Here is a 15,500-nt window from a genome sequence, read left to right as displayed (position 1 = left end):
GCGCTCTGGAGAAGAAGATGCAGGGCAGTGCGGATGGTAGAGTGCGTGGTAGTGGATATGTAGAGTGGCAGGTATGGGGGCGTTTAAGTATCCTTTGTTTACGCTTGCGTTGACCAGGTAACGAGGACGGGACCCTGCGCGAGGCTGGCCGGACGACCAGGACGCATGACATCACATGACGGTGCTCGACCCTCGCCGGCATCGTAGGCTATCCGGTTTGTGAAGCCGCATGCATCGTCGTCGTGTCGATGCCGCCGCCTGTATGGCCTTGCTTTTACCGCTGCATCCATGATGGCGATGGCTCTATAGCGTCTGCTCTCGTGCCAGACTGCGACGCACTTCAGCAGTATCTCAGTCCATCAACATCGCACAGCCACTCACTAATCACATATTCCAGCATCTGCCGTGGTGCATTAATCTGCTGCAGCTGTCCAGTGGCCAAGTCTCGGAGTGGCTCGCGCTGTCCGTGTCGGGCACAGGGCTGAGTCGTCGTGGGTCGGCGCTTCCGCTTTCCAGGCTCGGGCGGTGAGGGGCGGCAATATGCACGGCCAGCCAACTCAACTTCCTCCGTCAAACATTCTCCCAGCCTAGACAAAGGCCACCTCTGCCCACCGGGGCTGCTACCACAAACCAGACCACGCTACTCACCGCTCGCTATTCATGGCACAAACATCCGCTCGATCCGCTTTCCCGTCCAACATCCTCAACCCCGCCGTCACCTCTACACCCTCGCCCAGCCACTCCCACTCGAACACGCCGGGATCCGCCAGCTCCGCCAACAACACTTTCCTCATGTCTGCGAGCCCCGTCCGGAGCCGCAGATCAGCCGTCGAAGGCTACAAACCGAAAATGATATCGACAATCGGCGCCAAGCCCGCCTGCCTGGTCAATGCCTCTGTCACTTATGTTGGCGATGATCAGATATACGCCTTTGGAGGCTTCGACCAGTATACCGATGAGGTCTACAACCACGTCCTTCGCCTCAACCTCGTCACTCGACAATGGAATCTGGTCGACAACTACGGAGACATTCCGGGCGTACGAATGGGTACGTGCTCACCGCTCTATTAGCAATGCTACTTCCGTCGCAACTAACATAACGCTTTAGGACATACCGCATGTCTCTGGCAGGGCAGCAAACTGCTCGTCTTCGGTGGTGAGAATGAGCACCGTCAACATCTCGCCGACGTCATCGTGTTCGACTTGAAGACCGCTCACTGGACGCAGCCCGAACTCCATGGCCCAATACCTCGCGGTCGCGCTCGGCATTCGGCCGTCATATACGACGATAAGCTATATATCAGCGGTGGCCAGACTGGGCATGATAGTGTACTAGACGACATTTGCTATCTCGACCTCAAGACGTGGACGTGGTCCCGGACATGGAGGTTCGTTCCTCGTTACGATCACGCCAGCTGGATCTGGAACGGTCGCATCTGGATTTTTGGTGGTATCAATGACGAGATGGAGAAGAGCAATGAGATCTGGTGGCTCGATCTCCGCGGTAGCCCAGAGTTCGACCACGCCATGAAGTATGGAACAGGCGACCGGCAACTCATCTCGTCCCGACATCGCTACCCTGTACCAGCGTCTGGTCAACTCGCGACCGGAAGCACCGGTTATACTGCAAACTCGAGCGTTCAGTCATATCATGGCATGGGTTCAAGTCGCTCACCCTACGTTGCGCCTGGCTCCATCTCATCTCTCAAATTTCACTCCAGTCCGAACCTACCATCTCAAGCGGCGGGTACGCATTTCCACATCTTTTCATCCGGTTGCATGCTCGATTTCGTCACCCCGGCAGAGTTGAGCTGCGAGACAAGCTTGTCCAGTCTGGAGCTAGACACTTTACGGTGGCAGAAGCTCGCCGACGGGAAGGACCTTTACAGCCCCAACTACCGCTGGCACTACTGCACAACAAATCCCGAGGGAACACATGCCTGGCTTCTAGGTAGCCCGATCGAGTCGGCGAATGATGGGAATCACAACGGCGAGTATCTAAGCGATGTCCTCGCCATCGATCTTCGGAAGTATGGTATTCTGGGCAACGAGCTGGCCTCCGACGCGCGCTCAAAGATGATGCCTTCTTCCGATGCGAACGTGTCTTCACATCTGACCGGTATTGGTGCGGATCTTTCTCTAACTTTCGATCAACCACCCGAGAGCGGCAGCGGCGCAGACTTTATCATCACGGCCGATCCCGATGATGATGACTACGTGGATGTTGCCGTGCCAGATCCCAATGGTTCTTCAACAACCGTGAGTCCAGTATCGCGGCCGATCCACGTTCACAAGCTCATTCTCCATGCGCGCTGGCCCCATTTCGCCCGTCTATGGAGTGCTCAGATGGCAGAGTTCCACTCGAAGAAGATGCACATTCCCGAACCGTACTCAGCAGTTCGAGCGTTCCTATTTTATCTGTATACTGATAGCATTGCGCCAAACCCGCAGAATGGACCCAGCCTGAACGACGTAGCAGGCATGCTTGTCATGTCCAACATCTACGACATGCCCCGTCTCCGCCTACTTTGCGTCAATCGCCTGGGTCGGGAGCTCGACATTGAGCACGCAGCCATAATCTGGGAGCGTGCTGCTACTGCTGGAGAGGACTGGCTCAAGCAGCGAGCTGCTACATTCTGCATGCAGAACTTTGGTAGAGTCGTCCGCACAGCCGGCTACCGTAGCCTCAGCCCGGCGAGCTTGATCGAGCTCAGCTGTGAAGCTACTCCAGAAGCGCGCATCGTTGGTGGAGAGGATCTGGATCTCCTTAGCCAAATCACCGGCCGCTCTTTCGGTGGCAGCAACCGTAAACGCAGTTTGGGTAGCGCAGGCGTCCTCACGGCAGGCGAGGACGACGGAGAGGACGAAGTGGAGGATGATGGCATGGATGTCAACTAATTCAGCGGTCGAGCTTTCCTTTTTGCGATTCTACTCCTTGCTCTGCTACTGCACAAGCATATTGGCGCGGCGTTGGTATTTTGAACGGTAATTGGGAGGAGTTTGGTGGGATTTGATATATGCATGGCGTGGGCGCGCAAGGACTTTGGCGCTGGTGTTTAGCTAATGGTCCCCTTTGATGGCACTCACGATTACATGATTGCACCCCGTATTATACCGCTACATAGATGCTACGAAAGGTTCCCTTTGCTATCATTGTCTGGTATCTTTTCTGTGAATGCCGATGTAGCCTCGCCTTGGTCTTCCAAAGCAGGATGACTGTCGACAACTTCAGGCGCATGGCAGACTATCCGTAGCGAAGCCTTCGTCCACCCTTCTGCTCAGCCATCTGGCAGCTCACTGATATCCCCTTTCGCTCTGCGTAGTTGATCGCATCGCGCCCACTAATGTTAGCACACTGATTCGCCTTGATGCTTGTCAGCTTCGGAAGTTTGTCTGCCAGCATCTTGATGGACGCCCCAGTAATGTGGGTGTGAGAAAGGTCGATTGTCTTGAGTCCCGTCGGGTACATGAGGAGTCTCTCTATCTCATCGTCATTGCAGAGCGTTGTGGCAATATCCAAGTGCTCCAATGCTGGCGTGAGGACCCGTGGGGAACAGCCGAATATGGACTCCATTTGCGCAGAAGGCCCGCGCCCGAACATGTCATCTCTAACACTATCCATTAGGCCGTGCAGGGTTAACGACTGCAAAGGTTTTCGTGTTAAGCATGTCGCCGTTTCACTTTCGTGGAAACAGACATCTAGTAGGTGTCTTAGTGTTTTGGGGTCCAGGCCTTTGAAACCAGATATGGCTAGGTGTGTGAGCTCTGGGACACAGCACTGGTTCAAGGGCAGGACTTGCTGTAGGTTCAATGCACCACTGTCGTTTTCGATGACCAGTCGCTGTAGCGTGGGCGGGAGAAGAGGCAACTTCAGGAGGTTCATCCGCTTCAACACCAGGCTTTTCAGTGGTGGTAATTGAGCTTTGTCTAGGGGCCATCCTTGTGGAGAGTCAAAATGTTCTACGTTGGAGAGTGCTAAGGATTCAAGGAATGGCGTTCGAGCCAGGAGCTCGTGTAGCCTGAGATTGACCGTCGACACGGGGGACGACCAATGCATGCCGAGTGTGCGGAGATTCCCAAATGAAGTTGTCCAGTTAGTGGCGGCTCCGGCGGACCTCAAGGCGCCGAAGACCACGTGTTCCAGTACAGGCCTCGCATGCATTATCTGCACTGCCGTATCTTGCGTGATCTCTGCATGTATCGTGAACTTCTTCAGCTTTGGAGCACTCTTGACAATGTCAATCAATGTGGCTGACATGGTGTGTGGCAAAGAGATGAGCTCTAGTTCTGCAAGGTCCTTCGCTGCTTTCGCAAGATTCTTCAGTACGTCCATGTGTTCGAAGCGATGGATCGTGACGCGCGTCATTCGGTATTCCGAACGCTTGAAGGCTGTATTGACGAAAGAACGAGGGACTGGTCTGCGGGCGCCAGAAAGATCGAGATGCATCCAAAGCTTAGGTAACTTGGAGAGATAGTCCCTCCATCCCTTGCTGACGCGCATGCAGTTGACCATGTGGCGGAAGGAGCAATACTCTAGTACCATTTCCGCTAGCTCAGCAGGCAGCACTGTAAACGGATCGATGGCCGATGCAGGTGATAGTTTTCGAGTGGACTTGTCGTGGAGTTGTTGCAAAAGCTGTCGCCAGTCAGTAATCCATGCAAAAGACAGAGTGGAAGATGTGTCCCCATAACAGGACAAATAATACATCACATACCTTGAAGTTCTTGTCGCTAGGTGGCACATTCTTCATTCCATACTTGTAAATTCCAAGCGCTGTCTCGGGTTTCTCCAACTTCTCCAGAATGCTCGCCGTGCGTAAGTAGCCTTTGACATCTTTCTTGTTCAGTCTGATCATTTCTCTGCCATCTTTGACGGCAGCATTGAGGTTTCCAAGCTTGTCGTACGTCGCAGCCCGATGATCGTACAGATCCGCGGTTGGACAAGCCTCGATACCTTTCGAAAAGGTTTCCAAGGCTTTCTCGTATTGTTTCAGCTTGTAGTAGCTGCGCCCAATCGCCTGGTACTCTTCTGGGGAAATTCTGCGCGCCATGGTGATGAGAACAAATGATGTTTACTAAGCCGAGATAGTATCGTTGGGTAGCGGTCAAACCCAGGGTACGCAGAGCGATTGTGTCTAGTCGCCCAATGGAGCTGCGTAATTACGGACGAGGATCTCCCGGGTGAATCGAAATGATGTGCGACCGAAGCCTTCAGAGGGCTATTGCTGTGGATCTTCCACGCGTGAGATGAAATATGCCAGTTGCGGTGTTGAGGTCGTGGGAGTGGAGTGCTTACGTGCCGCGACGCGTCGAAAGACACGCTAACACATGACGTGATCCGTGCGCGCATGCCTCATCGAGCGGCGAGCTTGCCAACTCCACCTCTGAAACTATTTCCATCAATACGGTAGCAGTATGTGATGAACACCTGTGGCGGTGGTCATATTAATCTAATCTACTGGACTGTGCGTCGCTGGTAATTGCGGTCGGCCATCACAACAGTGTCACACTTCTGACAGCTCGCCCGAGGTCACGTCTGGATGAGCCTCATGCGTGGTCCACGCGAATGGTGCTAAATGACATGCCGCTACACTCAAAATCCTCGGAGATACCGCCCGCCCGTGATGAGAGTGATACGGGTCATTTCCTCGCAAGTTCCAGCTGGCACAGTACGAAAACACAAACAGCAGGACGGAAATTAATGATACCAGAAGTAACCGTTATCGCACTGGAAAAGCAAAGAGCTCGAACATGCTCCTACCGTGCAATCTCGATAACAAAGGAAGCGGCCTGGCGTGAAGTCAAGGAAGAGAGGACTTCGCAGGTAGAATGAAGCAGATGGGAAATGCGAGCAACTTTGGAAATCCTTAGACCCAGGAGGGTGTTCTTCTAGGGGTAAGAAGAGACGCGACAGCTACACCGAGGAGCCGCCTCGGTTCAATAGACGGGGAAACGACTGACGACCGACTTCAGAGATGAAAGGCCCCCGGACCCAACTCTAGTCCGTCCATGGGCCCGCTGTTCTGCGACTAGCATTGGCGACCATCTGGGCAATGCACGAGGGACCTGGTGACTTTAGCGATGGTGGGACACATGACTGTTGAGGAGGAGTAGATCCTGGAGATGGTGGGATCCCCACACTATCTTGGGACATCGGATGGATTTATCGGACATTGGCAGCATCCTTGGTACGGAGGTTAGGTCTTGGGATCGGGTTGACTAGGTCGCTCCGATGGCAAGTCGGAGGTCGAATCAGTCGGGGCAGTAGGACGCCTTTATGCGGCTGAAATACAGTGGATCTGTCAACATGACCTTCGCATCGAACCGAGACGCAAGAGCTAGGGATCGTAGCAAAACGTTCTTGAATTTGATCTCCGCCGTTTTCCCCAGTCCCAGAGTCCTGGCAATGGGGTCGACGATGGTAACCAAGTGGGATCAAAACAGCAACTCGGTGGAGGTCCGTCACGACGATGATGCATATTCAACAGTAATTGGCGGATTTTGGAACGACCCTGCGTTGGAGGGAGTGATAGAAAAGTGGAGTGTGATTATCAGTGTGATTATCAATACGGCATTTGCATAAAGCGGAGACCCCGACATTAGACGGCGGTCCCGGTGACAGACTGGAGTGTGTGCCGCTTGGCAGGGACTTGAGCGAGAGTGCGGTGTAGTAGGCCCCGAAAGCGACATAAAATTGGGGTTGGCTGTTATATGTGGAGTTACCACGTCGTTGGGGCGTTTGGTGTGTTTTAGCACACGATATGAGAGCCGTCTTTTCCGGCATGCGGAATGCTTGCGGGAGCATAATTTGGGGCGGATTGATGGGGTACTGGAGAGATCGGCGCAGTTTAGCTGGGTCCTGGGGTAGACTTGTCGGTATGAAGCACTTTCGTAGGCTGCGAGGACTGCTTTCGGTGGTGTTGCTGCCGCTGTTTACTCCCGCCTGCGTGACGAGAAAGGAGCTGGGTCAGTGAAATGCGCCCGGATGTCCCGAAACAGGAAGGCCCGAGATCTGCAAGAAAATGCACATGTCAGCCTCATCCCCACGCTAGGCTTGTGAACTCCACACGAGCCTCTCCCGACTACCAAGCATGCATTGGCAATTTGTCCCGCCATGGCAGAAAGCGCGACCGCGCCTACCGAGCAGCATCCACGGCGCGACCAAGCTGATCGACCGCACGGCGAGAATATGTAGGAGGAGTGTCAGCAAACCAAGTGCGCTCCCGAAAGCCTGGGCAAATCCTCGGCTGCATAGCAACTTAATCTGAATGTCTCGAGAGATGCCGCTATCACGTGCGTCGAATCGTCTCCCGGCCGGCAGTGCCGCCCGACGTTGCTGCACTCCATCCCAGGAAGTACAGCCGACCATCGACCATCACAGCAACCATCGTCACCGTTGCAGCACATGGCGTGTTCAAGCTCCACCAACTGCAGTCTCTATTAGTTAAGATCATCGGCCAAGCTGCAAAGGCTGCAGAGCCGCATGCGCACGGTTGGTCAGACCCTGCATGGGGACGGACGCGAGTCGCCGGTGCATGACGTCAAGCGCCCTCTTGTTGAGACTGAAACCGTGCCTTATGGGAGGAATTAGCACGCTATCCGTACACGGCGGCATGTAGCCCGAGATGGTGCCTACGACCTACACCGGTGTCCTAGTCGACGACGAAGTTCCTGCATCATCTTGACATGCGTACCGTAGATTTTGACAGGCGGTTGCGGGTGGCGTAGGCGGCGAAGAAACTTCGTCCAGCCTTCTGTGCTGACTGGCGAACCCATCGTTCACCAATCGTTTCACCTGCGTCTTCCCCAGGCTGACCCCAAGCCCTGCGCACATGACGTAATGTGGAGGTAACCTCGGGCTAGGAGCAGAGACATGCTGTGCCGAGCGCGCTTGTTGGACTGCAAGCGTCCTCCGCTCTTCTCCAAGATTGGCCCAAGATGGCTTGCTCCACCAACAGACCCTGTTAGGTTCGCCTTTGTATCCACAGTTTATTTGCGCCTCTACCGCCCGCACCTCAGGCTCGCATACTGCTACACCAGCCAAGGCCAAGATGTTGGAAAAAAATCGTTATCTAGTTTTCTCCACGCGTCAGTCGGAATCTTGGTAGCGTATCTTTTAGTGGGCCGAGGGTAGACGACCAGTAACCACGTTTCTGCCGAACACCCTTGTACGCAACGGACGATGATCATTTAAAGCTCTACTCTCTCCCCATGGATCTTTCCTCCCCAGCATCTCCTCACTCCTCTCCAGTTTCCATCGATACAACGCAACCATGCCGCCACGTATCAAGGAGTCCGAAAATGGTGTTCCCACCTACTGGGGCAAGTCCGGCAGGGCCCTCCAGGTTCTCATCACCATCGTTGCTGTTACCGACTTCCTACTCTTCGGTTATGACCAGGGTGTCATGAGTGGAATCATCTCCGCTCCCGCTTTCCAAGCCGCGTTCCCTGAAGTCATAGATGACTCTACCTACGAGGGTTTCGTCGTCTCCATCTATGCCGTCGGTTGTCTGCTTGGTGCCATCTTCGTCTTCGTCTTTGGTGACAAGCTTGGACGCCGCAAGAGTATCTTCCTGGGTGCCGGAGTTATGATCATCGGTGTCATCATTCAGATTGCCTGCGTTCCTCCCAACAGCGGTGCTACCGCCCAGTTTATTGTCGGACGATGCATTACTGGTGTCGGAAACGGTATCAACACTTCTACCATTCCTACCTACCAGGCTGAGTATGTCGACCCAAAACCTGCTCTTTCAAACAACTACTGACTATTTCCAGGTGCTGCAAGGCCAAGAACCGCGGTAAAGTTATTTGCATCGAGGGTTCCATGGTTGCCATTGGTACGCTCATCGCCTACTGGATCGACTACGGCTGTCTCTACGGTCCCGATGACTTCACCTGGAGATTCCCCATTGCTTTCCAGTGTGTTTTCGCCATGATCGTCATCGTTATGATGATTTCGCTACCCGAATCTCCTCGATGGCTTCTCAACCACCATCACGAAGACGAAGCCGCTACTGTACTGGCTGGTCTCAACGGTGTTGCCCGCGACGACCAAGAGGTCATTGTCCAGATGCAAGTCATTCGTGATGCAGTCAGCGCATCTGGTGGTGGTGGCAAGGTCCCTACTAAGGCTCTCCTTACCGGTGGCAAGTCCCAGCACTTCCGTCGTGCTATCCTCGGTGCTTCTTCGCAATTCATGCAACAATTGTCCGGTTGCAACGCTGTCATCTACTACTTCCCCATTCTGTGCCAGAGCGCCTTGAACACCGACCACAACCTCGCCCTTCTTCTCGGAGGTGTCAACATGGTTGTTTACGCCATGTTCGCCGCTACCTCTTTCTACTTCGTTGAGCGTGTCGGCCGCAGAAAGTTGTACCTCATCGGTACCGTCGGTCAGATGACTGCCATGATCATCACCTTTGCCTGCCTGCTCCCCGGTGGCGTGGAAAACGAGGACAACGAGGGACCTGCCAAGGGTGCCGCCGTCGGTCTGTTCTTGTACATCGCCTTCTTCGGTGTCACGTGGCTCCCACTTCCCTGGTTGTACCCAGCTGAGATCAACCCTCTCAAGACACGCCAGAAGGCTAACGCCTTTTCTACGATTAACAACTTTAAGTTTTTTCTGTCCAATATTCATGCGAGACCATTACTAATATCCTAATAGGGCTCTGGAACTTTTTCATCGTCATGATCACCCCCGTTTTGATCACCAACATCGGTTGGGGAACCTACCTGCTCTTCGCCGCTCTGAACGCCTCCTTCATCCCCGTCATCTACTTCCTCTACCCTGAGACTGCTGGTCGTTCCCTCGAGGAAATTGACCTTATCTTCGCCAAGGGTTACACCGAGAAGATGAGCTACGTGCAAGCCGCCAAGCAGCTCCCCAAGATGGACGAGGCTCAGATCGCCGAAGCCGTTCGCCAGTACGACCTCTCCGACAGCGACGTCGAGAACCGCTCGGCTGCTGGATCGCTCAAGGAGAAGCGTCAGCAAGACGAGGAGCTGATGCCTCAGGCCGGAGGTCAGATGTAAGATCTGAAATGTTGCAAGACGAAGATACGAGCGCTGGTCGTACATGATTGCGAATGAGCGCGCTGTGTGCGCTACGGTATCGTTGAGTCGTTACTTGTTATGCATAATGCCTGGAGGAACTATACCCGACGCACAAACGTCACCCATCTAGGCTTGAGATGCATGGAGGAATTTGCTACGTCGCATGTCCTAAGGAATGCGCGAGTTTCGTTTTGTTTCTAATTGCATAGCATCGCTTTATACCATTGATCGACAGATGTCATCAACCATAGAAATCTATGACTTTTCTCACTACATTGTGTCTCCTCCACCCTTGAACGCGCACGCTCTGATGCACCGTTAGTACAATGTCTCCTACCTAGATGCAGGCGGGCTTGAGGAGGAAAGCTTACAAGTACCAGTCGGCTGCCATGCTGGCGTGTTCGCACTGAGCGCAGGTGAGGCCGACGACCACGATTGGGCGTTTGCAAGACCAGCATCGATGCGCAGGGCCAGATCTCGAGACTGCAGTATAGCAAGCAGGGGAGTAGATATTCAACCAAGGTCGGGGTACATCTTTTCTCCTTGGCCTTGAGGAGCCTGAGGGTCAGCACCATCTGCAGTCTCACCTCCACCTTCGGCAGGCGCAGCAATCTTGATAGCGGAAACATCATCGGTAAGCGCAGCAACCTCGGTAGCGGGAACACCGACAAGCGGTTAATCTTCCATCTCATTGTCGGTCATTTGAAGGGTCTCCATGGCGTCGGTCGCATCCTTCACATGCTCCTGCAGAAGTAGAGGTACGAAGTCAGCATATGTCTCACATGCACTCCATATAGCTAGAGCTTACCTCATGCGCCGCGATGTTGTCATCCACGTCATTTTCCGGGTCGTAGTCTCCAGACTTAGTCCGCTCCAACTCGACACCCACTTCGTCTAAGAATTCGCGCAGCTCGTCCATGTACATGTCGAGCGCAGCGTTCTCGCCCTCTGGATGCCGACGCCTATGTACACGCCACAGGGTCTCCGCCTCCACGTGACAGTTGTTCGCGTCTTCCCAGTCGTCCAGTGTTGAAGCCAATAACATGAGCGCTTTCATACGATGGTGTCGTGTTGTAGAGTTATCAGCGAGAAGGGCGCGGGCCAACTCGATACATTTGTCCAGGCGGTCCTTGTTGTAGAAACCGCCTGCTTCATTCACCGCCTTAGTGAAGGCCTTATCGATATCGCTGGCAGTGGTCATTCTGCTAAGTATTCACGGGTCGTGTATGGTGTCTGTCGCTGGGTGAAGAGGTGTCCACGATGCTTGTGTGTATTTGTGTGTTGTGGCTGACTGTGGGTGACCTCGGGAGTGAAATCGCTGAACTCAACCTTGGACAGTTCCAAGGTTATCTACCTAGCTAAGTATCACAACCATTGTGGATACCAAAGTGTGACTCCACTAACAGTAACAAGCAAATACAGACCTCTGTCTCAAGTCGAAGGCGCAATCTTTTCTTGGCTAGTGTTGAAGGTGTCCCGTCATGACACGGGAGCAATCTTATCTATGGTGCTTGAATGTTGTCAGGCCTTTTGTATCAATCAATACACGTCACCCAATAATTCAACATTTCCGCAAAGTCAGATGTATCCTACCAAAACAATTGTTGTGTATGTGTGGCACACCTCATAAGACCATGTAGTTCTGTCGGGACTTCAAGGTGCTGCGGCGAACGCACGTGCCTCGGTAGTGCTCGGAACGTTCCGAACGCGCGCCTCGATGACACTTGGCTTCCATTCCACTCTTCGATACTTCGACCTTGCGTCCTCATGTTCCCACACCAGTGACCGAGCACTATGGCGATATCGAACGTGTCATTTGACACTCTGGGTCCTTTCCTAGTGTGGCAGTTTCTCATTCCTGTCGTAAGCTAGCCCTCACACCTGCGGCACGGCAATATCTAACGCGACACAGGCAGCGGGATGGGCCCAGTCCATTCTCTACAGCATCTTCATTCGCGCTGGCGACCCGAAACCGCAGCCCGGCACTCCGCGCTTCATAAAGCACCGCCGCAACATCTTGATCGCCATCTACGCCGCTTACTTCGCCTTCACCATTTACGAAGTCGACTTCAACTTGCAGCGCTCTAGCAATGCATACAACGACCTTGGTGTACCACTAGACGTCGACGAGAGCGCACTGAACACGCGATTCAGGAGGCTGACGATTCGATACCACCCAGATAAGATTGGGCCGAACGTGGATAGAGAGAGGGCAAATGACTTCTATGTCCATCTGAAGCGAGCCAAAGACATCATAATGGATCCTGTGAAGCGATTCGCATATGACCGCTTCGGGCCAAGCATCTTTGCGCAGTGCCAGAGTTGCTTGACTATCAAGGACTACACAGACAGTGCGCTGCTCACTACCGCTACCACCTACGGCGTACTCTTCATCATTCTGGTTGGCGCAAACGCCCTCGGCTTCCTGACAGACGGGTCCTACTGGCGCTACCTAGGACTTCTCGCTGTTGCGACTTTCGAAATCCGTACCGCTCTTCGTCCAGATTACCCCACCTTCCTCTCGAAATACCTGAACCCGTTTGTCGCGAGAACCAACCTCCGTCCTCCTTACCTACCCTTTCAAATCATCACCATATTGAAGAAAGCTGCGATATCCCTTACGCAGTTTCTCGGTCTGCTCATGCCACTTTACCGAAGTGACCCTCAACATGCCGCAAAAGCCAACGACGATACCGAAGATACTCGCCACAAGCAGCTTGATCGACTCGGCGCGCTTGTTGCGGAGAGTAATAAGGATGCGAACAGACTGTTGGAGCTGGAAAGCGTGCCATACAGGGACAACGAGAGGGCAAAGGGTGAGCTGAGGGAAGCACTCAAGAAGTACATGGTTCAAAATGTGGTGCATCAGGAGAAGGAGGTGAGGAATGCTATGGGTGAGGTCATGATGCGGAGAAGGACGGGTGTGCCGCACGGTGCCGTAGGTACGAAATAGTACTAATCCGAGCTGACCGATATCCGTTACCAATCCACGGCTTTTCATTTCTGTTCTATGGATACAGCAAGAACCGCGCTTCTCGACTCTGTCTACCATGCTGCGCTGCCTGGTGTTTCTACTCATAATGTCAAGCTGATAACATGGTTGAATAATGGCAGATTAGAAAACCGGACAGAAGGTCCCTGTGCACCAGCGAACTCGTTCTCTATCAGGATGTATCGCAGGTCTATGAGCGGGTGATTACTACTATGGTTTTAGCCCTTTCATGCTAAACCCGACTTTTGCCCCCGCTACGGAGCGAGCCCGGCGATCCGCCAATTCCCCGCAGCCTCCCCACATCTTCTAGGACCATTCCAGCAACCTTTCCGACAACTCAATGGAACATCTCGCGGCCGTCGGAATAATCGCGTCCGCTTTAGCCTAGAAAGAGAGGCACGATGATGTCGATACGCTCTCTGTCATAGCTTCCGATGGCATATGAAGCTCGGATGGCCGTGGGAATATGGACACCTCCTTCCATAAACCACCAACGATCTCAATACTCCCATAATGGCCTCACTCAGAGTCGCCGCCATTTCCCTTGCAGCCTCTGCTGTCTACGCATACCCAACGACAGACTATTCCGGAGCCGCATGTCTAAGCGTACCAAAGACAGCAGAAGGTGCTTCGATACCACATAGCAACTCCTTTGCCTCATTCTCGTTTGAACCTGCCTTCTGGGTTGAATTCTTCGGCAATGCCAGTACTCCCAACAACCTTACTTTCAGTGTCTTGAACAGGATCCATGAGCACGGTGGAAGTCCTGTCATACGACCTGGCGGCATCACCATGGACAGCATGATATTCGACGCTGACGGTGGCGACGTGGTGCGTACCACTAGTCCGGAAGGCGGCGTATGGCGGACCACAGTTGGACCCGATTACTACAAGAGTTGGAGTAATTTCCCCAATGGCACCAGGTTCATCTCCACTCTCAATTTCGGCAATGAGAGTTTGGAAATCTCTACAGGCCTTGCAGTCGCATCGCTTACCTATCAATCCGACAAGGTCGCGTACCTTGAGCTTGGTAACGAGCCGACCAACTATGACGAGAGCCGGTGGAACGATTCGACTGCAGCCTATGTGCAGCAATGGAAACAATACACAGCTAGTATCGATACTGCGCTGGATGCTTTGAACAGTTCAGATCTTCCTCAAGAGCGCTGGTGGGCATCTTCCGCCACGACTGATGACTCAGGCCTGGAGGTTCGACCTGCAGCACTCATCCCTGCAGGCATCGACTCAGAAGATCAGGTTGGCATATATTCAATACATTCGTATGCCTTCTCAACCTGCGATCCAGAACGCGCCGCCTTGGCCACCATCGAGAACATCCTCAATCATACCGAGCTCACACGCTACTGCGATGAAGAAATCTACCCGTCTGCCCGCGCTGCTCTCGATGCTGGAAATAACTGGAATATTGGCGAGTTTAACTCCGTCTCTTGCTCTGGAGCACCAAACGTCACCGATACATTTGCGCAAGCCCTCTGGGTCATTGATAGCGAGCTAATCTACGCGACAAGGAATGCCAGTTCCACGCATCTACACCAGGGTGCTACACTTGCTCTTCAGTCCGACGAACAGCTCAACACGCCTGGTGCAAACGGTAGTCCAGGTTTCAGCACTTACTCAATGCTATACCCTCGCGACACCGAGTTGAGAGGCCCGGCACGGACTCTGCCCTCTTTCCTCGCGCAGCTGTTCATGGCTGAGGCCTTTGCTGTGCCCGACACTCGGGTTCGCGCTCTCGAGCCACCTGCTGGCGTCGATCCAGAGTCGTTCTCTGCATATGCGTTCTACGTCGACGATCACCTGTCCAAGCTAGCACTCGTCAATATGAAGCCTTTCTACGCCAACTCGACGGATGACTTCTCGGTACACGTTGATCTATCGAGCGCTGCGGGTTCCGACGGCGGATGCTTAGGTGTAAAGAGATTGACAGCACCATTCGTGAACACTGGGAATAGCTACTTGACATCTTGGGCTGGACAGTCGTTTCCTCAGGGTGAGCCGATGGGCAACGTGGTGGTTGAAGCGGTTGGGACAGATGCTGTAGTGAACGTGAGGGGTAGTGAAGCAGTACTTGTGTTCTTCGACAAAGACAGCATATATGGTCTATAGATGCTGGGAGTTATCTGGAGCTTCTAGTGTAAACGAATAATGGAGGCATTGCGATAGCAGTTGACAATTACGTACAACGCGTGAAACGTGCATTTGTCGCGCAATCCCTTCCGCGAGATGGAAATGATCAGTCTAGGCTTTATAGTTGAGATGCTGGGATTGGCTGATCGTCACGGCGTTGCATCGTGGCTTGAGCCAAGCTGCGCTGGTGGAGAGGAGTCGCGATTCTTTGGCCCCTGTCGCTAGCTAGCGTATGTATTCTTCCGCCCACGTCAACGCAGCTTCCATCAAGCTTCTTTCACCAACACCAGCTTTCCATCTCACTTTA

General features: G+C 53.5%; 6 protein-coding genes across 6 annotated transcripts; 4 read left to right on the top strand and 2 right to left on the bottom strand.

The window, feature by feature from the left end:
* Positions 1-660: 660 nt before the first annotated feature.
* J4E83_008117 (uncharacterized protein) lies at positions 661-2,898 on the top strand (the record flags this gene model as incomplete). Its single annotated transcript, XM_049335014.1, has 2 exons — positions 661-1,048; positions 1,109-2,898. 2 exons carry the CDS (start codon positions 661-663, stop codon positions 2,896-2,898), a joined length of 2,178 nt encoding a protein of 725 aa, XP_049185858.1.
* A 346-nt stretch (positions 2,899-3,244) lies between these two features.
* J4E83_008116 (uncharacterized protein) lies at positions 3,245-5,051 on the bottom strand (the record flags this gene model as incomplete). The annotated part of the gene is made up of 2 exons (XM_049335013.1): positions 3,245-4,636; positions 4,716-5,051. The coding sequence occupies 2 exons, from the start codon at positions 5,049-5,051 to the stop codon at positions 3,245-3,247; spliced, it is 1,728 nt and encodes a 575-aa protein (XP_049185857.1).
* A 3,222-nt stretch (positions 5,052-8,273) lies between these two features.
* J4E83_008115 (uncharacterized protein) lies at positions 8,274-10,032 on the top strand (the record flags this gene model as incomplete). The annotated part of the gene is made up of 3 exons (XM_049335012.1): positions 8,274-8,725; positions 8,776-9,515; positions 9,665-10,032. 3 exons carry the CDS (start codon positions 8,274-8,276, stop codon positions 10,030-10,032), a joined length of 1,560 nt encoding a protein of 519 aa, XP_049185856.1.
* Positions 10,033-10,728: 696 nt separating this feature from the next.
* On the bottom strand, positions 10,729-11,110 carry J4E83_008114 (uncharacterized protein; the record flags this gene model as incomplete). The annotated part of the gene is made up of 2 exons (XM_049335011.1): positions 10,729-10,797; positions 10,862-11,110. The coding sequence occupies 2 exons, from the start codon at positions 11,108-11,110 to the stop codon at positions 10,729-10,731; spliced, it is 318 nt and encodes a 105-aa protein (XP_049185855.1).
* Positions 11,111-11,847: 737 nt separating this feature from the next.
* J4E83_008113 (uncharacterized protein) lies at positions 11,848-13,006 on the top strand (the record flags this gene model as incomplete). Its single annotated transcript, XM_049335010.1, has 2 exons — positions 11,848-11,916; positions 11,966-13,006. 2 exons carry the CDS (start codon positions 11,848-11,850, stop codon positions 13,004-13,006), a joined length of 1,110 nt encoding a protein of 369 aa, XP_049185854.1.
* A 552-nt stretch (positions 13,007-13,558) lies between these two features.
* J4E83_008112 (uncharacterized protein) lies at positions 13,559-15,172 on the top strand (the record flags this gene model as incomplete). Its single annotated transcript, XM_049335009.1, has 1 exon — positions 13,559-15,172. The coding sequence occupies one exon, from the start codon at positions 13,559-13,561 to the stop codon at positions 15,170-15,172; it is 1,614 nt and encodes a 537-aa protein (XP_049185853.1).
* Positions 15,173-15,500: the final 328 nt, after the last annotated feature.

The sequence above is a fragment of the Alternaria metachromatica genome (genome assembly GCF_023757995.1).
Source record: "Alternaria metachromatica strain BMP 0045 chromosome Unknown scaffold_22, whole genome shotgun sequence".
Lineage (NCBI taxonomy): Eukaryota > Fungi > Ascomycota > Dothideomycetes > Pleosporales > Pleosporaceae > Alternaria > Alternaria metachromatica.
Note: the sequence above shows the minus strand (reverse complement) of the source record. Positions and strands in the feature narration are given on the sequence as shown.